The 23,774-nt window shown below is 56.1% G+C and overlaps 2 protein-coding genes across 3 annotated transcripts; both read right to left on the bottom strand.

The window, feature by feature from the left end:
- Positions 1–1,079: 1,079 nt before the first annotated feature.
- On the bottom strand, positions 1,080–3,794 carry NUDT18 (nudix hydrolase 18). Its single transcript, XM_019467021.2, has 3 exons — positions 3,459–3,794; positions 2,388–2,601; positions 1,080–2,124 (listed from the first exon to the last, which is right to left on the bottom strand). The coding sequence occupies exons 1-3, from the start codon at positions 3,618–3,620 to the stop codon at positions 1,529–1,531; spliced, it is 972 nt and encodes a 323-aa protein (XP_019322566.2). The 5' UTR covers positions 3,621–3,794; the 3' UTR covers positions 1,080–1,528.
- A 4,205-nt stretch (positions 3,795–7,999) lies between these two features.
- Positions 8,000–23,759, bottom strand: HR (HR lysine demethylase and nuclear receptor corepressor). 2 transcript variants are annotated; one of them, XM_019467005.2, is made up of 19 exons: positions 23,652–23,759; positions 21,699–22,349; positions 20,181–20,967; positions 18,377–18,530; positions 18,116–18,297; positions 16,524–16,691; positions 15,659–15,748; positions 15,367–15,482; positions 14,483–14,564; positions 13,980–14,143; positions 13,626–13,862; positions 13,248–13,413; positions 12,987–13,056; positions 12,667–12,797; positions 12,428–12,547; positions 12,213–12,328; positions 10,051–10,215; positions 9,490–9,618; positions 8,000–9,335 (listed from the first exon to the last, which is right to left on the bottom strand). In XM_019467005.2, the coding sequence occupies exons 2-19, from the start codon at positions 22,308–22,310 to the stop codon at positions 9,273–9,275; spliced, it is 3,552 nt and encodes a 1,183-aa protein (XP_019322550.2). In that variant the 5' UTR covers positions 22,311–22,349; positions 23,652–23,759; the 3' UTR covers positions 8,000–9,272. The 2 variants fall into 2 exon arrangements, with proteins under 2 accessions (XP_019322550.2, XP_019322551.2); XM_019467006.2 differs by having other exon boundaries at positions 16,524–16,688.
- Positions 23,760–23,774: the final 15 nt, after the last annotated feature.

The following is a 23,774-nucleotide window of genomic DNA, read 5'->3' as shown; positions in this document are numbered from 1 at the left end:
AGCTGAGAGAACTCCGGGAGAGAGCAAGTTGGAAACTTGGAGAGGGCTGCTGAGTGGCTCTCACCTCAGTGCACGTCAGAATCACTTGGTTTGCTTTTTACAATACCAGTGAAAGCCGTGTCTCTGGGGGGCGGCCCAGCATTGTTACTAAAGCTCTCCAGGTGATTCTAATGGGCACCCAGGGTTGAAAACTACTATAGGCTAAATAAAGTGGGAGCAAAGTTTGCCCTTCGACATGGATATAGACTGGTGGGTCCCTCAGACCCTGAGAGAAGTGAACCAGAGTGAAAGGGTTTGGTTCCATCATGTGGGAGATGTTTGTCCTCAGAGGGGACAAAAGGATTCCTACCACAGCCTAACGCTAGAAAGATAAGATGGCAGGGGGAGGGGATGGGAAGGGGGCCTTGGAGGTTATCCTGGGTCTTCAGTGTCAGAATGGAGTTACCTCAGAAGGGAAGCCTCATCAAGTGTGTCCTTGCTCAGAACCAGAAATCTGTATTACGTCCATTGAGTAGCACGATATATTTTCTTTGTTCACTTCCTGTGGTTTTTTTCCTTAAATTTTAGTAAAGTTCTTTAAAAAAAAAAAAAAAAAATTTTTTTTTTTTTTTAAATCAAGATTCTTCTGAACTGAAGGGAAATGAATAAAAGGTTTTGGTCTGGCTTGGTCCAGAGTTGTAGAATGGCAGAGGCAGGAGCCTAGAGGTAGGCAGAGTGATGCAGGGAGGGAACAGGGAAGCCCAAAGAGATGAAACTCTGCTGAGAGGCAGGGCCAGCTTTCACAACTCCTTGTCCCCGTGGAGTTTCTGGTGTTCTCACAGCTTAAACCTTGGAGGGGATGTGGACACCTCGCACCATGGCAGACAAGAGAAAGAGAACCCCACTGGGCCACAGACACTAGAGTGGGTGGCAGGAAGTCGGCCTGCCCCAGTCCTGCAAGTGGGGGACACAGGCCTGCTGTCTGGGAAGACGTGGGGGGCGGGGCGGTGGTGGGACAAGGAGAGGAGCTTCTTTTTTGATGTGCTCCCCTCTTCCTGTTCACTCCCTCTCCACAGAGACATTTAGGCAGGAAAGCGAAGTAAGTACCATGTATTTACTCAGCAAGGGTCCCACTCCCTTGGAATGACCTCCCTCAGCACCCAGTCCATGTTCTCAGTGCCTGAGAATGAGATGTAGGCCTTTCCTGAGGCAAGCATGGAAAATGACAAGTAGGTTCTTGATGACAAGTAGCCATCTCAGGTTCAGAAGGTTCTCACATCCATCCCTAGGGAGGAGGGCCCTCATCGTACCCATGGGGCAATTAGGTCCTTGAGCTCTGGAATCCTTGTTGGGTTAAAGGCACTGTCCTTTCGGTGCGATGTAGGGACCAGCTCCATGGAGAAGGAAATTCCCCTGACAACCAGGAGAACTGCCTGCTCCCAACACCACCAGATCCCTGACTGCCAACCTCCTGCTTCCCCCAGAGGAAAGCAAATCCACGGTGGGGGGAGCACCGTCACCCAGCTCCTTGCACAGAGATGGCACCTTCCTATCTGTTGACTGGGATGACAGAGGATTCCCGAAGCCTCTGTAAGAGTTGGCTTTGTAGGTCTTCCTCCATCACCTTCCACCAAAAAAAGTTCTCACCCCGAACCTTTGGGGGCTCCCTCTGCATACCTGGGTTCCGAAAAGCCACAGTCACCAGCACGTTCAAGCAGATGCCATCTGCATGGTCTTTGCCCAGGTGCTGCAGTCCAAGCAACCCCTTGGTCTCTACTGCCAAGTGGTGAAGGGTCAGACACTCCTGTAGCAGCCGCAGGATGGCCATCTTGATGCCACCCCTCTGCTCCATGGGAGTGAAGCCACAGGCAGTGATGGGCAAGTGAGGCATCCCCACTGTGCCCACCAGCACCCACACTGTCTGGACGCTGGTAAAGGTGGCCACAAGCCGCTGGCAGACCAGACTGCAGGGAAGCTCCTGGGGCAGAATAAGAGGGTGCCTGGCTTGCTGGCGGTACTGGGCAGCTAACTCCACCAGGTGCAGAATGTCCTGGGCTCGCAGCGGAGTGGGCAGGGAGGTCCGAGGGTACCAGCCAGCCTGCAGGGACTCTGCATCTGCCTCCTTGGGAGTCTTGAGAATTCCACCTGCAGGGATGTCGAGGATGGGGTGGAGGAAAGGGTCTCTGTTGAGAGAAATGCTGGGCCTGGCGGAGTAAATGGCCACCCAGGCATTCTAGCCCTGACCCAGGGTCATGGGGCTGTGGGGGCTGGGGGTCAAATCTTCAGGCTGGAATCTGGACATGCCAGGCTTGTACCAGTCAGAATAAGGGGCTCATCTCACCAGAGGACAAGTTGGGGGAAAGGTGTCAACTGCCCCCTGCCAAACACTGCCACCAGGTGGGCCATACCTGTGGCTTGAGCGAGGAACACAAAGCGGATCCAGGAGGGGCCCCGCTCCTCCACAGACAGCAACGTCAGAGGCTCACAGTGCAGCCCAGCCTCCTCCTTCACCTCCCGCTGCAGTGCCTCAACGATGGTCTCCCCAGGCTCCATTCTCCCCGCGGGTAGGTACCAGGACCCACGGCACTCTTTCTTGGCCTCCTGGATCAGTAGCACCTCATCCTGAGGGGAGAGAGAGGATCCTCACCCCCACCACAGCTGGGCTGGGAACCTTCCCTTGCCCTGGGGTTAGATCCTAGCTCAAACAGAGTCACCCAACACTCCCTTACTGGTGGATACCTCAAATTGTTGACTGGTCCTTGTGTGCTTGGGGGCTGCAACTGTCTCGCTGTGCAATGTATCCCTCTTTGCTTTCAGACTTCCATTTCAGAAAGGGGCTAAGATTCCTGGGAGCTGTTTCAGGGGCTGGGGATTAGGCCCCACAGTGAGGCTTGCCATGTATCCTGCACTGACTCCTGTCTGTAGATGCATTGTAGACATCCCCCCTCCCCTCATGGAGGGGCCTCACACTGGGGCCTAGGCTTTGAAACACACTCCCAGGCCCCACCCCATCAACTCCTACCTACAGCCCTGGCCCCTTCTAGCTGTTGTTGCAGCAACTTGTACAGGGATCAGCACAAAAGAACATCACACGGTGGGGCAGAAAGTCTAAGTGCAGGTTGTGCCATTACTGTCCATGGGACCCAGAGGTCTCTGAAGCACTGGACAGATCTGAGCCCACTCCGAAGCGGGCACTATGCTAGATTCTGGGGAAAGAAGGCAGCCCTCCTCTCAAGACAATGAGGCCTAGCGGGAGGAAATAAACAGGTTCCTGGGCCTCAGATCCCTCTTCTGTATATAGGTACAGTCTCGGGGCTGGGCCGTATAAAACTCAGATGTAAGTGTGAGTGTCAGTGCTTTGCAAAACTGGGAAGCACCACGCACTAAGAAGCGGTGGCTCTTGTCGGTAGGTCCTCTGTCCCCACCGGGGCTGGCTGCGTGCTCCAGAGGGCCGGGCGCTGGGCCCGGCGGACGCTCACCTGCTCGTTGAGGAACACGGCCAGCACCACGTAGCAGACGTTCTTCCGCAGCCGCACCGGCGCCGGCGGCTCCTCGGCCGGTGCCGAGTCACAGCTGTGCACACTCAGCCCCTGGCCCCCCAACACCGCCGCCAGCGCCCTGGCCAGACCCTCCGAGGCCATCGGGTCCCCTGGGAGGCAGCGGACGGGCCCCCGCAGGTGGGTCGCGCCGGGTGAGGTGGGACGCGGGTGAGACCCCAGTCAGTCGCCCTCGCCCCCTCCCCCTGCCGACTCGGACCAGGCGCGCTCGCGAACGCGGAAGCGCCCGGCAAGCCCTGTCCGCTGATAGGCTACGCGTCACCGCGGGCTGCCCGGATTGGCTGGCTCGCGTCAGTGACTGAGGGGGCGGGGCCAGTCCGTAAGGGGTCTAGGAGCCAGGTCTGAGTGGTGTGCGCAGCGCACTGACCTCTGCCTCTCAGTTACCTCCCGCCGCCCCCTCCCCCCCCGCCCCGCCCCGGCCTCTCTCCGGCATTTCTAGCTGCCAGCTTCGCTAATTCCTCCAGCAAGCACTTGTCTGGGCGAGTTCGGACGGTGACGTCATTGTGCCTGCAGGCTGCAGAGGAGCGCCACAGTGGCCAGCGACGATGACGTCACAGCAAGCCGATGACATCACTGAGGCCCGGGGCTGTGGCTTGGACCTATACTGTGCAGCTGTGGTTATACACATACCATGGTATTGCCCAAATTGATCACTTCCCAAATAACCTTCTTTCTTCACTAAATATGTACCTCATGTCACTGTCGCAGGAGGAAGAGTAGCTCCTGCCTTGGAGGAGATTCTGACCTTGGGAAGGTGGACATAAACATATAATAAAAAGTCATCTGAGGGTTATAAGCCAAGTGCCAAATGATTGGCTTGGTCAAGAGGTGTGACAGGTGCTCAGAGGAAGGAGGGAGCAGGGCTGAGATGGTCAAGGTGTGGCTGGAGATGGGAGGAGGGGACGGGATAGAAAGAAGGTCTGGAATCAGCCAGTCCAGCCTTCATCGATGTCCTGGCGGCCTGCCCACTGCATTTCCCACACAGTTTTAGGGCCCTCTCCACTGCAGACTGAAAGCCCTGTGGAGGGTGGGGACCAGGTCCTGCTCCTTCATCTTTGTCCCCCCCCCCCCCCCCCCCCAGCTCACACGGCCTGGTGGCCTGGCGCAATGAGAGCAGGGTGTGGGTTGTTTTGGCGAGTTCTTACTTCTCTCCCAGACTGACCTTTCCTCCTCAGAGCTTCCCTTAACCTACTCTCAGGACAGGAGGACAGGGCCAACTGGAGTGAAACTGTGAAGTCAGCCAACTTTGGGCTTCTTGTCCTCAGTTGGGTCTCCCCTTTCCCTGCCTGCTGGCTTTGCACACTTTCCTTTTGGGAGCTTGGTGGAGCAAAGCATTGGACTTGGAAGCAGATGCTCACTGGCTGGCTATGTGCCCCTGGATAAATTGTGGGCCTCAGTTTCCTCATCTGAACAGTAGATTCATAGTAACTCTTCTTTCACAGGGTTGTTGGGAAGGTGAGATGTCATGGGAGGAGCTCTATAGACTGTCCAGTGTGGGTCACCATGACCAGGCAGCCTCAGGGTGGGTCCTCCTGGCCACAGCTCTTGTTGCTGCCACACAAAGGCCCACTGTCATGAAATATGCCTACAGGACCGCCACAGAACTATACCCTCAGGAATTCCAGTCACACCAGATTGGCCTCGTTAGGCCTTTCTCTCCCAGGGAACTGACTGCAGGTTCCCTGGAGACAGGGCCCTGCATTTGAAGGTGGGATGTCCCTGCCAGGCCCACAGTCTTTTGAAGTACTTGGCAAACACTGCTGCCCCCAGCCCTATCCAAGATCTCTCCATTCCCAAACAACGGAACTCACGGGACTGAGTCAGGCCCCTAGGACTGAAAAGCAACTTGTCAACGTATTTGCTGTGTGTGTGTGTGTGTGTGTGTCTGCAGGTCAGTTTTCACATCTGTGAAGTGGGGACTGCATTGGTCCCAGACTCCTTTCTGCCTCCCAGGGATGATTTGAGAGAGAATGAGGTCATGTCTGGCAGGGCTATGAGAGCCTCAGAGGCAGCCTAAGATAAACACCAGGCCGCCTGGAAGAGCAGACTGCAAGAAACCACGGCTCCACTCCCCCATTATCACTGGGAAAAACACTCCTCCCCTGTTAAGTGGACCTAATCACCCCTGTGGTGAGGAACACACGAGGCAACAGGAAAGCCCCTTGTAAACTGAGAAGGGCTGCACAGGCAGAGGGCTCTCCAGGCACTGTACCCAGCCCTTCTGGGAGTGCAGAGGGGGACAACAGAAAGTAGACTTTCTCAAGGCATTGGGTGGAAGACAGAACACACCAGACTAAGCAGAGGCCCTAAGACTGACAAGAAAAGCTGAGGGAGGAAGGGGGGCTGAGGGAGAAGCCTCCAGAACCAGAAATAAAGTTCTTTGTTAAAGTTTGCTCTGTATCCTCCATTCCCAGAGAGAGCAGAGCACTGGTGGGGGGTGGGGTGGGGGGAATGGGGGGGGGGGCTGCCCAGCATGATGGACAAGTGTGGCCAAACTGGTAGATCACAGAGTACAGGACTCCCAGCATCCATGGGAGCAAAGCCTGAGGCAGTCATTTCAGAGCACGTGGACACACATGCGCGTGTGAGCACATGTACAGGAAGGTAGTGTAGGCAATCTTGGAAACAGGGCCAGGGATGGGCAGGCAGGGTGGGGCAAGGGTGTCTGTGATTCTGGAGGCCTTTACAGAGCAACAAATGCTGTCCCTCTGCAAAGTAGGAGTGTGAGGAGGGCAGCAGCCCAAGGTATACAGGGAGGGGGAGGTTTGGCTCAGCCTGTGCTCTGCCACTAGCTGGCTGAATGACCTTGGGAGAGCCACATCTCCCCTCTAGGCCATCTGTATCATGCAGGCATAGGTGGATCCTGAAACAGAAAAAGGACATTAGTGGAAAACTGGTGAAATCCCAAAAGTCTGTTGCTTAGTTAATAGTGTTGTATCAATAGGGGCGCCTGGGTGGCTCAGTCGGTTGAGCATTTTTCAGCTCAGGTCATGATCTCAGGGTTTGTGGGTTCAAACCCCGTGTTGGGCTCTGTGCTGACAGCTCAGAGCCTGGAGCCTGCTTTGGACTCTGTATCTTCTCTGCCCCATCCCTACTCACACTCTGTCTCCCTCTGTCTCTCAAAAATAAATAAATATTTTTAAAAATGTTTAGTGTGTCAATAATGATTTCTTGGTTTTGATCACTGTGCCATGTTTGTGTAAGATGTTAACATGGGACAAAGCTGGATGCAGGGTAATCAGGAACTTCCTGTACTATCTTTGTGACTTGAGTGTAAATCTAAAATCATTTCAAAATAAAAACTCTGAAAAGGTACTTTATAAGAAAAAAAAGGCGGCACTGCTTATCTACATGCTGACGTCACTTCCGGCGCTGAGGGTTGTGCTTCTGTGTTATCTGGGCGAGTGAGAGGGGCTGGAGTAGACAGTGGACAGTGGGGATGCTGGGAGAAGCAGAGACCCCAAGGGCAGTGCTGGACTGGGGTGAGCCAGCTGAGCCTCCATGAGGAACAGTGCCACCAAGTGTCCCCAGACGTCTCAGGGTCAGTACCCACCTGGACTGGCTTCATGCCCAGGGCCAGTCCTAGAACATTTGGTCCACCTGCTGTTTGCAAGAGTCAGATCCAATATGCCCTCGAGGGTGCTGTGACCTGCCATGAGATGGAGGCAGCAGAGAGGTGTGCAGAAAAGAGAGGCCTGGTGACTAGGCTATCTCTGTCTTCCCGCAGGAAGGACCCCATGTTTGGGGTTCTAGGGTGACATTAGGACACAGCTATATAAGGTGAAGTGTAAGTAAGGATGGTCGTGCAGTGCCACTTGGAACATGATCAACTGTAAAGTGTGTGTGTTGGAAGGAGGACAGAACAGCAAGCTCATCTGCAAAGTCCATTAAGGGCCGAGACTAATGTAAACGAGGCTCAAGTCCGGAAGCTTGGTTCAAATCCCAATCCTGCCACTAAAATTGCTGCGTGACCTTGGGTGACTCAACCCCAGCCTGCCTCTTTCCTCTTCTGTAAAATATAAATAAATAATATCTACCTCAAAACCATGATAAGGGATTAAATGAGATCAATTAAATGAAAACAGTGGCAGAGTAAAGTGTAGGATTGCTTCCATTTTTTCTTTTCTCTCTATCCCATGATAAAATGAAAATAACCTTGCTTTGCAAACAATGAAGAAACCTAATTTTTTAGGTGCAGGATGGTTATGTAAACCACAGCAAAGCCACATAAGGGAATATAAGCAGCTATTTAAAATGAAGGTTGCATAGCAACACAGAAAGTGACCACAACACAGTGTTAAAAGGAAAAATCAAGTACAAAACGCATCAATTCAATCATGTATGAAACCCTTAGAGAAAATACAAGGAAATACACCAATAATGCTAACAGTGGTTGGGTCGGGGTGAGTGGAGATGAGCTTACAAGTGACTTTTTCCTATTTTCTAAATGTTCTGAAAGTATATTAAATTTATAATAAAAAATTTTATTTCATAAAAAACAAAAAAACCCACTCCCCGAACCACCGCAGGAACAATTAGGTATAACAAGAGCTGGAGTATGCTGGCGCTAAGATGTACAAGGGCAGCGGAGCGAGCCGAGCCACCCCGGAGGGCCCTGGGGGCGGGGAGGGGCCTGTCAACTGTCTCTCAGGCAGCAAGCCAGTCCCCAGGTAGCGGGCCTGGGGCCAGCCGCGGGCACCGAGGGCAGACGGCTAGGCAAGGGCTCTCCTGGGCCGCACTCCCAGTGCTCCAGGTCAGGGCAGACAGGAGAGCTGGGGTAGCCTGAAGTTTGCCCGCGGGTTGGGGCTCTAGATCTCTGCAGCCAGTGCGCACAGGAAAGCTGCCATGCTGCTGCACCCCAGGGTGCCTTGCCCACCGTCTGCTGTCAGGAGCATCCTCAGGGGCAGACCCCTGGAACGTTCCATCTGCTCCTCAGTGGGAAAAGGATCCAGGCCCCAGGAAGAAGAGTAGGCAGGGGTGTTTGAGGTCCCTGTCGTCACCCCCACCCCTGCCCCACTCCACTTCCTTATCTCCCCACCCCTCCCCAGTCCATGTGGCCTGCAGGAGCAGGGCCAACCACTCCAGCAGCATTCACAGAACAACAGACTTTAATGGAAATCATGAAGGAGGGAGGTGAGAAGAGGGAGCAGGAACAGGGCATCACCCATATCATTCCCTCCAGCCAAGCCTGGGCAATGTCCTGATGCCACCCTCTCCCCACACCTCACTGTTCTCTGGCGAGAGGGCAGGATTTCAGTGGCCCCTTGTCCAGCATGCCTGCAGTGTGAAGGGCCACCCGGGAGCCCAGTGAAGATGCAGGTGGTGTAAGCAGAGCACGGGCACGGGTGGGACAGCAGGGGATGAGGCAGCAGAAGAAGGTGTTGCTTAAGCCAGAATGATTCCCGAGGTGTCCCAGGGAAGGGCTGTTTGCCTCCTGGGTTCAGGGGGCAAGGGTTGAAGGGAGTCATTCACCCCCAGTGTGGGCCTGGTACCATGGCAAGGGATGCAGGGACAGCAGGTGCCAGCCTGCGAAGGGCAGGTGTGAGCTTCGACGGCACTGTGGTTGCTGGCTGTAGGGCCTAGGTTGGAGCGGGGAACAGGGTGCCCTGTCTGTGCCCAGAGTGGTGCTTGAGGGATTGACCAAAAGTCCCCAAGTCTCCCAGCATCATTATCTGCTGAAGCTGTGCCTGGACTGAGTATTTGCCCCCCAACCTACCCCAGACACTGGGGATACCCCTATTTAGCCTCCTGTAATGTTCCCACAGCCACCTTCACTGCTTGGAACACAGCCCAGTCCATCTAGGAGAAAAAGAGAGGACAAGGTGTTTACAGTCACATTCCTGGGCTCTTCCCACTGAGGATGCCCTTCCTAGGCCCAGGCTGGCTGCTTGCTTGGCACAGAGTAGATATGCTATGCCACCCCAACTGCCCTCCTGGCCAGTGTCACACTCACCTGGGCATAAAGCAGGCGGTGATCAGGGGGCAGGCTGGGTCCCTGGTGGCAGAGCTGAGCAGAGAGGGCAGAGGTCTCCGGGGACAGGAAGTGCTGAGTGACACTCACTGTGCTTACTAGGCCCTGTACCTGTGCCAGACAGGAGGTAGGCAGAGGGTCAGTGGAGACTCGGGGTCACACATCCTCCCCTTGCTCCTCTTGTCCCTGAGGTCTACTTCCCATAATGACCCCCACCCAGCTCTCAGAGAGCAGAAGCCCTGGATCCAGCACCAGGCACCTCAAAGGGCAAGGCCAAAACCATGCCCAGGGGATGCCAGAGGTGGCACAGGCAGGGTGGGGAACCAAGGACAAGAAGCTCAGTTGGGCTAGATGACTTCAAGACCACTCAGCTTCTCCTCTTCCTTACAGTGGGGCGTGACTTTCTGCCCTGCCTAGCTCTCAGGGCATCGGGAGGGGCAAAGACAGAGCAGGCCGGGGAACGCTGTATCACTGTGGTGTCTGCTCTTGGCGCTTCGCATAGTGTGAGCTCTCTGCAGAGCCCCTGGCTTGCTGGGGAAGCACCTGGTGGGGAGCCCCCGCAGGCACCAGCACGGCCTCTCCAGGGGCCTGCAGCAGGGTCCAGCAGCTCACGCCCCACTCCTCCCGTAGGCGCCGCCGCAGGCCTGCGTCCAGGTAGCAGCTGCCTGGGGTGCCAGGCTCCAGGTTGCCTGCTCCGGCCGGGCACACCTCAAAGAAGAGAAGGCAGAATGAGGAAGGTGGGGAAACAAGGACAGGGCTGCCAGATGGGGCACAGACTTCCCAAAGGTCAGGGCGCAAAGGCCAAGAGCTGAAGGGGTCAAGTCTTGCGGGGCAAGGAGGGGAGGTCATAGGAGTGAGAGAAGGGGCTGGGTGGTGAGAAGCTAGGGCTGCTTAGGTTGGCAGAACAGAGATTTGGCTGGAAACAGCTTAGAGGAAAGGTTTAAGGCTCTGAGGCTGGGAGTCTAAACCCCCACCTTTCGTGGGGCTAGATGCCTTCAGTAGCCTCTGTGTCCCTGGTCCTGGGCCCCTTTCTCGAAAACCCAGAAAGATACCCTGCATAATCCCAGCTCATAAACTGTCTACATGAGGAGATCTTAACTTGGAGTCCTGTGAACGTCCTGAATTGTGTGCTAAGTTGTAGGTGACTAGATAGCTGTATATCCTTGAGATGAGATGATCTAAAGCATTTATCAGATTCTTCTAAGATCCTAGATGCAACAAAGGCCACACAGAAGTTCTGATGCCCAGTGGAAGTACAGCCTTGCCTGCTGGGCTGAGGCCTCTGGAGCAGGCATGGCTATGGGGAGGGTAGGCCTTCATCAGCCCAACCAGAGTGGGGAACTCCTTGGGCAAACAGGGATTCACGGGGGACAGAGAAGTAGATGCCCAGGGAATAGCCGTAGGGGTAAATGCCAGCATCGTGCCCCAACTGGCTGCTGGACAAATCCACCCCTTCAGTAGGACCTCAGCAATTGTCCCTGGACTTAGGACTCAGGCTTCCAAGACTGGGCCATGGGGAAAGGGGAGGCTGGTGTGTTAGGCTGGACCCTAGGTAGCCCCAGGCAGGTGCCCAGGCTCTTTTGCCCTCTGAGTGCATCCTGGAGTTCGATCAGTGTTTCCCAGGCCACCCAGTGAGAATATGCCCCTCAAACCTTCTCCATGAATCATCAGGTTTGGCCATATGAGACTGCCTAGAGGCACCACACCCAGACTAGATGAGGCTGTCTATGTATGAAGGTGTGCTTCTGTCTGCTCCCTCTGTGTGTTCTAGCATCTGTGTGTACATCTACAGATCTGTGTGTGTTTGTCGATGTGTCTGCAGATACATATGCCTGTGGGCAGGAGGGTGGTGGTGGACAGCAAGTTTAACACCTGCATGTCTGTGTATAAGTATGTGTGTGCCTTAGCAGGGGTGACGCTTGGTGGACGTCTTTTTCCCAGGACAATCAGAGTTCAGCTGGCCTTTGGAACTGCTGTGCCTGTCCTACCCTTAACACTAGCCTTCCACCGCCTTCCACCCCCTGGAGCTTCCTGCCCCCTGCTCATTTTCTCCTTCACTGCTCCTCATCCTGTCCAGTCTGTCCCTCTACCTACCATGCTGTCTCCCTCAGCCTTCAAGTGCTAGCACCCCAAAGAGCACCTCCTCATAAGGTGTAGATAATGGACAGGGGAGAAGCAGGAGGACATCTCAGATGGGCTTCCCTTTGCCCTCTGCCAGGCTCCCCTCCACCCCCAGCCTATGCAGGGGATGCTGCCTGCTCCCAGGAGGAGCAGTGTAGTGACCTGAGGTGGGAATAGCCATAAGCTCAGGTCTCCACTCTACCACTCAGCCTCAGTTTCCTCATCTGCAAAATGGGAAAGCAGCAGTGCCTGCCACACAGAGTGGTTATGACGACTAACCGAGATAATGTACCCAAGGCTCTTACACAGTGCCTAGCCTGTGATGGCTCCTGCTCTCATTTCATCATAAGGTCCCTCCTCAGCCCCTGCTCTCTGCGTGCCCCAGCACACAACTCATAAGGTCCCAGTCTGCCTTCTCTGTGCCTGTCTGTGGGAGTCAAGGCTGTCCAGCTCACCTAGGGGGCAGGGAGAGTGAGCACATGGGACACACACAACAGGGAGGGCTTCCTGGGCTGGGAACCCCCACTCCCAGGGAGCATGAGGGCAGCGCAGGGGAAGAGGAGGGCTCCCAGCTCCTTCCTCACCATCTGGAGAAAGCGGCGGATGCGTTGGGCATCCTGTGCCCGGAACACGTGCCACACGGTGCTGACCTGGCTGCCTGGAGACCAGAGCCCCTCCCCGTCCAGGCCTGAGAGGAAGTCTGTGGAAGAAAAACAGCTCAGGAGGGCCCAGGGTAGGCAGAAACAGCACGCTGAAATCTGCAGATTGTCCCCACCCCTGCTTCTGGCCCAGGACCCACCTTTCTGTGCCCGGTGCCAGGTAGGCAGTGGGGCCTCAGCACGTACCAGGACACTGACCAGGTCAGCCACTTCCACACAGAGGTTCTTGGTTCCAAGGTGCCCACGGTGTGGGCTCACACCTGATGGAGGCAGAAAAGGGACAGCTGGGCACGGGCTCCAGGACTTTGGCACAGACACACATGGGCCCAGAGGTAACAGGAATGGGCTCAGGGGCTGGGCAGGGTGGAGTAGCACTCACCATATGCTGCCCACAGCTGGGGCTCCAGTGGACGCAGGGCAGGACCAGGTGGGAGGTAGGAAGCCAGGTTGAGTTTCCCATGGTGGGCACAGTACTCTGGGAGTGGCAGGCTGGCAGCCAGGTTCTCCATCCTGAAGGGGGCAGGGTCATACCCAGCAGGTTCAACCCAGGCACCCAGATCCCCTCAAAGCCCACCACTAGTGGGGTCACTCCCAGAGGCAAGCAGGGAACACTGAGGTGGGGGGTGAAGAAGGAGAAGTGACAGCAAGGGGCTGGGCAGAGCCTCGGCAAGTGGGGCCAGCCCTTGGTACTATACACACCTGCTGGTGTCCTCGTCCCCCAGAGCTCTGTGCAGCAGGAGGACGGAGCCCTCATCTGACTTTGGGCGAACTAGAGGAGGAGACATGCCATTTGCCGGGGGAGGAACCTCTTTGTCCAGAGGACCCCGGCCCCCTGGCAGCAAGACAGTCTAGTTTCTGCCCTGGGCTCTGCTTCCAGCTGCCCCCCAGGGTCACCATGGGACTTCGCTGCCCCCTGGCTCAGTCTCCCAGCTCCCCATACCCCACATCAGGGACACTTACTTTCAGGCCTGGAGAATCCCTCCCAGAACGTTGCACTGTGGATGCTTATGGGCTGGGGAGGTCCAAGGGGGGTCAGTGCCTGCACTTGGCCTCCAAGTGCTCCAAGAGCTTCCGTCTCCCACAGGTTGCCTTGCAGTGTCCTCTGAATCCCTGACACCAACACGGGCTGTAGGGAGGAAAGGAAGAGGGATATAGGGAGAATGGACAGGCACCCAACTTGGCCAGGCCAGAGCATGTTGTGAGGGACACCAGACCAGTGTGGGGACCAACCCCGCTGCCCCTTCTGTGTGATGGACCAGGTCTACTTGATGGTGACCCTGAGGCCCTGAGGGTGACCAAGGCCATGAGAATGGGGAGCTGGGAGGTGAGGAGCCTCACCTGGCCCTGCCTCCAGTGCTCCTGGAAGAGGTGGAAGCCTCGCTGAGGTCTGGGCTCCTGCAGCCACAGCAAAGCTCCGGGAGGAGGCAGCCGTGGCCGCACTGGCGAGAGGGGTAGGCCCAGGCCTTTGCGCAGGCCTGGCCCAGCCCGCAGCCCCGGCCCCAGGGCTTTCTCCTGGATCTTCCGTTCTACCACCTGTGCGATGATGCTGTCCAGGATGTTGGTGATGCGGTCGTCCTGTGTGAAGGGAGGGATGGAGGAGCAGAACAGCTCAGGACCTGCCTTACCCCACAGGGAGGGCCAGCCCAGCCTCTGTCCCCGGGCCCCCAGGCCTCCCTCTGTGCCCTCGCTCACGCTGGGCAGGGCAGGAGTGACTGGGGCAAAGGCCATGTGTATCCTCTCGTGCCCCAGGCAGAGTTTGACAGCAGTGGAAGCCAGCAGTTCACAGAGAGAGGGACAAGGCAGGGGCCCTCGGCTGGCACGGTCCTCTGCTGGGGTCTCCGTGGAGTCGGGGGTCTCTGGCAGGGAGGAAAATGGTGAGAGGCTTCCCCTTCCCTTCGAGGCTCCACTGCCCATAGGGTCTGCCCTCATCTCTTGGCCAAGTCTGTCTCCCGCTGCCTCTCCAAAGGAGGGGCTCACAGTGGGGTTCTGACTGGACAGGGGTGGGGAGATTTGTCCTAGATTGTATTTAGATTTATTTCATCTGGAATGACTTGAGAAAAGTGAGGAAGATTATTGGGGGCAGGGCGGGGGGGAGGGGTGCGCTGGCTAAAGCAATTCCGATCTGTCCTGGGGATGCCAGCCCTGGCCCAGCCTCCCCATGCACAGTGTGAGCGAGGGCCAGGGGGGCTGCTCACCTTCCTTGATGTCCTTGGTCCTGTCAGTATCCCCGTTGCAAGAAGATTGTGGAATTGGGGGAGTTTTCTCTGAAGGCTCCTTCTGTTAAACCCATCCACCAACCCCCCCAATCCAACCAGAGATTTAAAAATGGCAAACACAGCTCAGTCCAACCCAACCCACAAGTATTAACAACAGACTCTTATAAATCCTAAAACTGTGTTTACAAGGAGCAAAGTATTATGTGATATAACATTAGGTGGGAAACAGTTGCTTACGGAATGCCACACACAGTCTGATCTAAGATACACAAAAACAGACTGAATATACAGGCAAGTGCCTGGAAAGAAATATGTCACAATGATAAGGGTGGCATTATAGGGCTACTGTTGTTTTCTTCCTATTACTTGCTTGTAGTTTTCATCATGGGTATGTAACACTGTCTGGCACACGAAATGCATTCAATAAGCCATTTCTTGAATGAATGATTTTTATAATAAAAGCATGAACTTTATAAAATTTTGTAAAATGCATACTGAGTGCCTGCTATGTGTTAAGCGCAAGGCACACAGGGAAGGTAGGTCCAAACTCCACCTTCAGGAGTCCATGCCTGCTGAGTGGAGAGACAGGACCCGCCAGCAAACGCTAAGCTGTAACACGCACAAGGTGGATAGGAGCTCTGAGCAGGAGCGAGGGAGGTGGGACAGGTGCTAGAGCTCAATCCATGGATCCCAATCCCCAGAGGAAGGTGAGAAGTAGCTTGATTTTACCCAGCTTCCATATCCTTCAGTCCCATCAAAAGATACGGGCCAAACCCTGCCAAGGTCAGTAACTTCCAAACACACTGCCCAATCCTGGGACCAACCAGCTAGTGCTGGCACCTGTCCCATGCCCTGCTTCTTACCTGCTGGCCCTCATCCCCAGCGGCCCACACCCGGGCATCAGCTTGGCAGGGGCAGTGCCCCCGGATGTCAAACTTGACCCAAACCTGGTGCATGGCGGTGCTCAATTCTGCCAGAGCTGTGAGTGGGGAAGGGAGATAGAGTTTGGTGGTGAGTGTGGACAGGAGGCTGTCCCTGTCCTGCTTGGCCTCACCAAGCAAGAGGGCATGGGATTAGGCTGAGGCACATCCACACAGAAAGCTGCTCTCCCCAGGACCCGCCCTCTGCACACCCCATTTCTCCAAGATGGCTTACCTTGGCTGGAGATGAACTGGGTGAGCATCAGGGAACTGGCACTGTGCCCAGCCTCTTGAGGACACTCCTCTGTGGACTGCTCCTGAGAGCCTGTGGGTAGGAAGAGAGAAGGTGCAGGTCAGGAAACCAAAGTAACCACAGCTTAAAGACAGGGAAGAAGGACAAGGGCATGATATCTAAATCAAGGGGCTTGACAATCCATAAAACATGGGCTTTCTAGGAAACTTGGGTTCAAGAGTGACATAGGATCCTTTGCTTGCAGAATGCAGAGCCTTTAAAATGCTGATATGCATTGCCAGACTCCAAGATGATCACATAGAATACGGTGTTCTGAAACATTTCTGACCCTGCACCTCCTTTTGGCTATCTCTATTGGAACACTGGGAAATTTTAAGTCCTCAGGTGACTGAGTGGAGCCAAGGGAGAAAAAGCTGAGAACCATGAAAAGAGTAAGACTTGGGATTAGAAGACGTGAGTCTGCATCCTGGACCTAACACTTACTAGCTGTGTGACCTTGAACAAGTCACTTAACCTCTCTGAGTTTTTCTTATCTGGAAAGTTGAGGCAATAATACCCACCTCACAATGTTGTAAGGTTTAAAAAGATGCAAGCTGAGCAAATTGGGAGGCATAGAGTAGGCACTCGACTTCTCTTAAGGGTGGGCAAGGACACAGGCGTGGCCCTCTGATCTGGGGAGAGGGAAAAGTCTGCTCTAAGGGGCATTGAGCCATGGTGGCTGAGGCTGGGGCTGGGGAGGGAGGCTTTCTTGAGGAGAGGCAGCCAAGAAATGGCCACACACCTTAGAGCAGCCCTTGGAGGCCCCCGTCTCTGCCCTCCCACCCTCAGCCCCCAGCTCCTTTCCTACCTGCTTTGTCCCTGGCCCTCCTAGCACCTGCCATGCGACCACAGGCCACACACAGCCGGTGGCTGCAGTGGGGGCATTTCCAGTGGGTGTTGAAGAGTCCACGATGGCAGCTGCTGCAGCAGAGTGGAATGCCTGGGTTGTCCTCTGTCCTGGTTGGCCCCTGGCCTGCTTACCACGGGAGAGAACAGGGTCAGAGGAGGCTCAAGCCATAGGTCCCTTTTGAGGACCTCCAGGCAGGGATGGAGAAGAGCAGGAGCAGCTTCCACTGTGGGGCCACCCTGGAAGGGAGACAGGCCCCTTGCAGACAACCCTACCTACTCGACAGCCTCTGTAAAGAAATTCCCCACAGCACGTCTCCAGAAAACCCTCCCAGGGAGAGTGCAGTCCTCACCTCCCCAATTCCTGCCCCAAGGATTCCCCCATCAGTCCTGAATTACCAATCCACATCATTTCCAACACATTCCTTCACCCACCTCCCTCCCTCCGGACGTGGCGTTCTTGCAGGAGACTCTGTACACCAGAAGAGGAAACCTTAGGCGGCCACTCCTTCCCTGGCCTGGGGTTTCTGACTAAGCCCTCCGCAGTAGGTGGAAGGACGCCAGTGAGCACACGCTCATTTACTCATGCAACAGACACCTTGTCCTGTGTGGGGCTGAGCGCTGGGGACTCAGAGCTGGTCAGGGCTCAGAGATGCCCTCCTAGAGCTCACATTCCAAGAGGGGAGATGGGCCCATAGATGGGGCAATGACCACAGCACCACGGGGTGGGCGCTGGAGTAGGAGAAAGGGATAGAAAGACGAGGGTAGGGATGGTGGGGGCAGCTTCACAAAATGCGCCCCTAGAGTGATGAGTAAGTGTTCATTCATCAGGGAGAAAGGGAGGAGAAGGCCATTCCAGACAGAAGGAACAGAAAGTGCCAAGGCCTGAGGGGCTGGGCAAGCTGGGGTGAGCCGAGGAGGACAGGCTGCTGGCTGATGTGGAGTGCTGGGAATCCAGGCTGAGGGAGTGGCAGGCTAGATGGGCTGAGGAAAGGGGGAGGGAGCTGAACTTTCTGGGACAGGAGGGAGCCAGCTTGTGACCTTGCTGCAGGTGTGTGCACACATTTTCAAATGCACATGCAGTGTTGTGAGAGGGAGCAGGAGGGAGAGCCTAAAGCCAGGGGGACCCACGGAATGTCTGGCTCCCCACCGGTCTCTTCACATCAGCCCAGACCCTACTAGCTTTCTTAGGGCCCATTAGCCTCGAAACGCAGGGAGGGCCCTCACCTTCCAGAGTTCATACATATACCTGGCTCTCAGTCTTGTTCCCCCAACAAACCCAGAAGCTCTTAGGCAGCTGGACTGGACCGGGTTTCACACCCTCCCAACATCCCTCACCCAGGCCAGAAACTTCAGAACTCATGTTAACTAGAAGCCTAAGCTAAGAATAAGGGCAAAGCAGTGCAGGAGCTCTCCTTGAGCCGTTATCAGGACAGACAGCGTTAAGGGGAGGAAGGGGCCCACACTCTGCAGACCTCCTGCTCCTTGTAAAAGCACAGTGACCGCAGGATCCAGCCCTCTCGGGCTTCTGGCTGCCCCATGGGTCCTGCTCACCTTCCCGCTGCGCCCAGGCCAGGGCTTCACGCTCCCTCCGCAGCAGACGGCATAGTCGATCCCCCAAACCACTTAGCAGATGCTTGGCAAGGCCCTTGCTGAGCTGGGCCTCAGGGCCAGACCCTCCTCCCTCAGAGCTGACTAAGTCTTCCTCCTGATGCTGCTCCCCTTCCGGAGGCAATCTGAAGACAGGGCACAGGAAGGTAAGGAGGGAGCCCCCACTGGGAAGATGCTGGGAGCACACCGGGGCAACAGGCTCACCTCAGCACTTGCCGGGAGTGGCAGGCCGGCCCTCCCACCTCTCCAGCTGCATGGGTACAGCTTTGGCACTGAGCCACGCATGCCAGAGGAGCCGAACAAGGTGTATCCTGAAGCCCTGGGTCCTGGAGGCTGCTGGCCCTACCATCTTGGGGTCCTGAAGAGACAATGAAGCTGGTCAGGGACTTGCTGGGCTTATGTGAACCCTGGGCCGTGCCTTAGCACTCAGCCCACCCACATACAGAGCCAGCCCAGCCCCTAGGCCCTAGTCTACTAAGCCTGATTTGGAGCTAGTGAAAGTGAACCAGGCAGCCAGAAACTTCACAAAAAAAGGCTGGGCAGGGAGTCTGAGAATGACACGGGCAGATGGCTGAGAGGAGGGGTCTACTGTGCTGGGCCCAAGGTTGGAGCAGGTGGGATGATTATCCTGCCCCAAGTTCAAGATCCAGTCAGTGTGGACTTTGTTATATCTTTTTTTTTTTTAAAGTAAGCTCTGCCCCAGTGTGGGGCTTGAACTCACAACCCTGAGATCAAGAGCCACATGCTTTACCGACTGAGCCAGCCAGGCGTCCCTCAGTCAGTGTAGACTTTTGGATTGCTGCGCCGTGGGCTTAGCAATACCTCTGGCGTCGTGTCAGCCTGAGGAGACAATCCCGGCATGGGACGGAGGGCGCCGGAAGGTGAGAAGGCCTGAGGGTTTCAACATAGGCCACAGGTGCAGTAACCCAAGAAGGGAGAGGGGGCCAACTGCTTCCCAGCCCAGGCAGAGGCCTGCAAGAGTGTGGACAGACCCACGCCAGGTGCAGGGGTGCTTAGGCAAGGCCATTGAGAGTTGGGATCCAGGTCCGGCAGTCCTGGAGGTCAAGACTGAGGTGATGGGCCATCAGTGCCGGCTCCCTCCATGAAGAGCACAGCATGACAGAGGGGTTCAGGATGTGCCCAAAGTCCTAATACTGGCAGAGTCCAAATTGAGTTTCCATGATCCCATTGCCCAAGGGAGTAGTTGTTTATTCCTGGGGCAGGACAAGGGGTCCTTCAGGAGGGATAATCTGCCAGACAGGGTTAAGTGGCACAAGTAATCACAAAGACAAATGTTTAGCAGGGCGCCTGTGTGGCTCAGTCGGTTAAGCCTCCAACTTAAGCTCAGGCCATGATCTTCGGCTTGTGAGTTCGAGCCTTGCATTGGGCTCTGTGCTGACAGCTCAGGGCCTGAAGCCTGCTTTGGATTCTGTGTCTCCCTCTCTCTCTGCCCTTCCCTGGTTCACACTCTGTCTCTCTCTCTTTTCAAAATAAACATTAAAAAAATAATTAAAAAAAAACAAAAACGAAGACAAATGTTTACTGAGTCCTTACTCAATAAAGTGCCAGGAATTCTTCAAAGCCCTTTATGTGAATGATATCATTTCATCTTTGCAGCAGCCTTTATGAGGTAGATGCTGTCTTTATCCCCACCTTATAGATGAACAAACTGAGGCCCAGAGAGGTGCAGTAACTAGCCCAAGGTCACATAGCACCAGTCAACAAAGTCAGGACCCAGGCACTCTGACTCCAGAGCCCATGCTCTGAACCATGTTGTTATATTGCCACCAACACATCATAGCTTGGGAGGAGGCAGATGGGAAGAAGAAGCCACTTTCTAGAAGGCTCTGGCCTGTAGATGCTAATGAACTCCCAGGGAACTATCACATTTCGGTGGGAAACCAGACAACTTGTGCAATCCACTCATAAACACCTCTAATGACCCCACTTCCCCACAAAGCCCCAGTCCCAGCTGCCCCCTCCCAAGCAGGGCCCCGTGCACACTTACCTCTGTGGTCATCATGCTGTTCTGCCTCCACTTTGTTCCCAAAGGATGAGTTGAGCATCTGCCAATCTCTGGCCCCCTGCCCCGCACTGCCTGGGAAAGGGTTAGGTGGGCGCTTGGCAGCTGGGCTGCCACCTGCCCCCTGGACCTCAGGGCTGCTTGCCCTCTTGAGGGCCTGCAGATGGGCAGATGGGTTCTCCTCATCGCCAGGGCAGCCACCTGGACACCTGAACTGCTCTGAGTGTCGTGTGAGCCATGTCTTCTTCAGCTTGGTATGATGGCTGGGTGGGCAGGCCCTGGGACCAGAGGTCTTGTTTGCTTCCTCGTTGGATTCACTGGGCCCAATGGTGCCCCCCTCCAGGCCCTCCTGGCACTTCCCACAAGGGCCAAGATCTCTATCTCTAGCAGGTGGGTGAGACGAACAACAGCCCACCTGCGTGGTAGGAAGCCCAGGAGAGGGGCACCTCAGCGTGGCTGATGGCCCCAGCTGGCACCCAAGGCTCCCACCCCCTGGTACAGCCCAGACGTTGCCAAGAGTATGAACCAGGCCTGGGGGACAAGTGGGCCAGGGGTTCCGGGGAACAGCATCTGGATGTCCCAGGAGAAATGGGCAAAGATTCTGATGCCTGCTGACTCCTGCCTCTCCGTCTCTCTGATGGAATGAAGGACGTTCCACTTCCCCAGTTCTCTGGAGACGCCCACCAGGGGCTAAGCCCAGCAACCCAGGTTCCACAGTTGCCAATGGCTCCTTTGCCAGCCTGAGAACACTTGGATCCTTGTGGTAAAAGCCCTAAAGAGAGGAGAAGGGATGGAGCTAGTGCTGACTTTGATCCCCAGTGCTTCAAAGGATGAGCAGAACCGACAACCAGCAGGTGTGCGCCTGTGTGGCCTCAAGGGTTGTGAAAACACTGAAGAACTCAAGCCTGGTTTATAGGCACTGCTCCCTAAGTGCCTCCCCACTGCCCTGGCCACCCCAGATCCTTCCCCCAGGATTTCTCAGACCTCCGCACAAATCCAGCAACTAAAAGTTAGTGCTTGCCACCCCCAAAGGGCCTCCAGAATCTACTGAGATTGTTTGATGACCAGTACCATGCTGGTCTTAAAATATTTTAAATCTTATTCCTAGGCATGTGGGTGGGTTGCCTGGGGCAGGGGGAGGTGCCGTAGACACAGGCCATTGGGCACCCTCATGTCCCACTCCCAGACAGACAGCCTCGTCTGCCCCACAACCCCAGGATGAGACCACACATTCTGAGATCCCAGTTCCCAGGGATTTGTTCTGGGTGGACAATGGGTGAGTCAACCCTGAAATGGCCCAAAGGCAAGGAAGGCTTTGTGAGATGGAATTGCTCAGAAGAAGAATTGCTTGGGGTTGACTCTGAGCTGACTACTTGGGTGATGTCTTATCTTGTCATCAGAATGGAAGAGCAGAGTTGTGTGGCCCTGGCAGGGCTGCTCAGGGATCACTGAGCTACCTCGTGTGGCCTGAGCCTCAGGTACCTTCTCTGCTCCATCACTCACCTTGCTGCCTAAGCCAAAGGCAGAGGGCACTTTGGGCTGTCCCCCTGAGTACACCCAGGGGTGTGGGGCCAGGGGCCAGTCACACGGACGCTCTGGGGGCAGGCTGGACACTAGGTAGGGTGGCAAGCAGGTGGGCATCCAGAAGGGAGCTTGCTCCAGGATCTTGGTCTCCAGCAGGAAGGGGCAGTGCAAGGGCCGGAAGGCCACAGGGTCATTCTTGGGATGGCCACCATTATGCTCAGGAATCAGGGGGCCATAGCGAGGCGGGCACGCGGAGCCACAGAGTGCCAGTGGGTGGTTAAGCATTGCCTCCTTCCAGTGCAGACCCTCTTTGCTGCCCAGCCAGGTGGCCTTCCTCTCCCCATTGCGGGGGTCTTCTCCCTCCACCAGTGGGAGCGTGTCCTTGGGGCTCTGGGGAAAGCCAGGGGGACGCCAAGAGTCTGGGGTGCTTAGGACACCCCTCCAGAAGGGGGCAGACTCTCCCAGGCACAGTGCCCCACGACGCAGGCCATCTCGAGGCAGGGTATCCGACTCCTGTCCCACAATGCCATTCTCAGGGGCTATCTTCTCCCAGGCTGGGGCGTCCTTCAGGAAGCTGGGCGTACTCTCCATTACTCTCCAGCCCTCATGGGGCTCTCCAAGAGGGGATCCCTGGAGCATAACCGACAAAGCATGAGTTTCTCAGGCACGTGCCCCAAGCACCCTACCACCTGCTACAGAGCAGGCACCGCCCTGGCAGCACCAAGGCAGCTCAAACCAGTAAGGCAAGTGCCAACCCACAGCTAGACTCCACACTGCCTGCCCACATGCGACTCGAAGGACCTGCCTGGGTGGGATGCTCAAGTGTGGGGAGGTCACCCCTTTGCCCAAATACCTGGGACTTGACAACCCACCTGGGCCAGAGCCCCTCAGCAAAGACTGCCATTTCTAAGATAACATGTCCTTGCATTGCTGAGCCTGGACCCTGGTCACGAGCCATTGGGAAGGGCAAGGGGGAAGAACCCAAAAGATGAGCTCGGTGGGAGGTGCTGCACAAGGGGACAAGAAGATCCTGGCCCCCTGACTCAGCACCTGCTGCATGACCTTGGGCAAGTCATATCACTCCTCTGGACGTCAGTGTGCCCTTGTGCAAAATAGGGCTTGGAAATTGGGAGTCTCAGAGGCTTCTTCCCACATTGCAGTCTGTGGATCTGGGGGTACTGTTTGCCTACCCACCCCTCAGCCCTACTCAAGCCTATAGGGGTGGGAAGTGAAGGCAGGGCAGGCCAGAGTCACTGGGGAGAGCTGTCAGGCAGGGCTGCTGGCTGGTATCTTTCCCTACACTTGGGCAGCCCCTAGTGTGTCTCTTCCCAGCTCTGTACAGTTTCTTGGCTTCTGAAGCAGAGTCCCCGGGCAACTGCTGGGGGCTGGGATCTTCACCACCGCCCCCAAGGGAAGGAGTGAGCCAGCACTGAAGAGGGGGATTAAGAGGACTCAGCTGGGATGGGTCAAGCCGCTCCAGTCCAGCAGGCAGTGCCAGGGCCGCTGGCGGCCGCTGGTAACTGCAGCCTGGCAGGGGGAGGGAAGGAGGCGGGGAAAGCGGGCTGGGCCCCAGAGAGAGGCAAAGGAGGGAAAATTGAACGTGCATGCAAAGGACCAGGATGACAGGTGGCACCAGAGCCGCAGCGCTCTCCCAGCACGGCCCCCTCTGCCGGCTGGATGAACCCCCAGGAGAAAGGTGAGGGAGCCCAGAGAGCCTTGGCAGAGGTCGCTCGGGTTTTCTGGGGCCACAGCTCCGTCGCAGTCCAGCCCTGTCTGGCATCCTAACTTTTAGATCTGTGGCCTAGCCCGGAGAAGCACACTGGAGAAGCACAGGGAACTCACTCGCTGCGTGCAGCCCAAGCTTGCCTCAGAAATGCCCCGCTACGAGTATCCCCTGAAGGCCCGCCCCTGGCGCCCCCTCTCGGCCCTTACCTGGGCTTCGCAGGCCGGGCGCGGCGCGGGCGGCGGCGGCGGTCGTCGTGGCCGGCGCCGGGCGCCCGCTCCCCATGGGCCGGCTCCGGGGCCTCCCGGCCGGCGAGCGAGGACGCGTTCTCC

Source organism: Panthera pardus, unplaced genomic scaffold, assembly GCF_024362965.1.
Source record: "Panthera pardus isolate Hobbes unplaced genomic scaffold, ASM2436296v1 HiC_scaffold_13, whole genome shotgun sequence".
Classification (NCBI taxonomy): domain Eukaryota; kingdom Metazoa; phylum Chordata; class Mammalia; order Carnivora; family Felidae; genus Panthera; species Panthera pardus.
The sequence above is the reverse complement of the archived record's forward strand: the minus strand, read 5'-3'. Positions and strand labels throughout refer to the sequence as shown.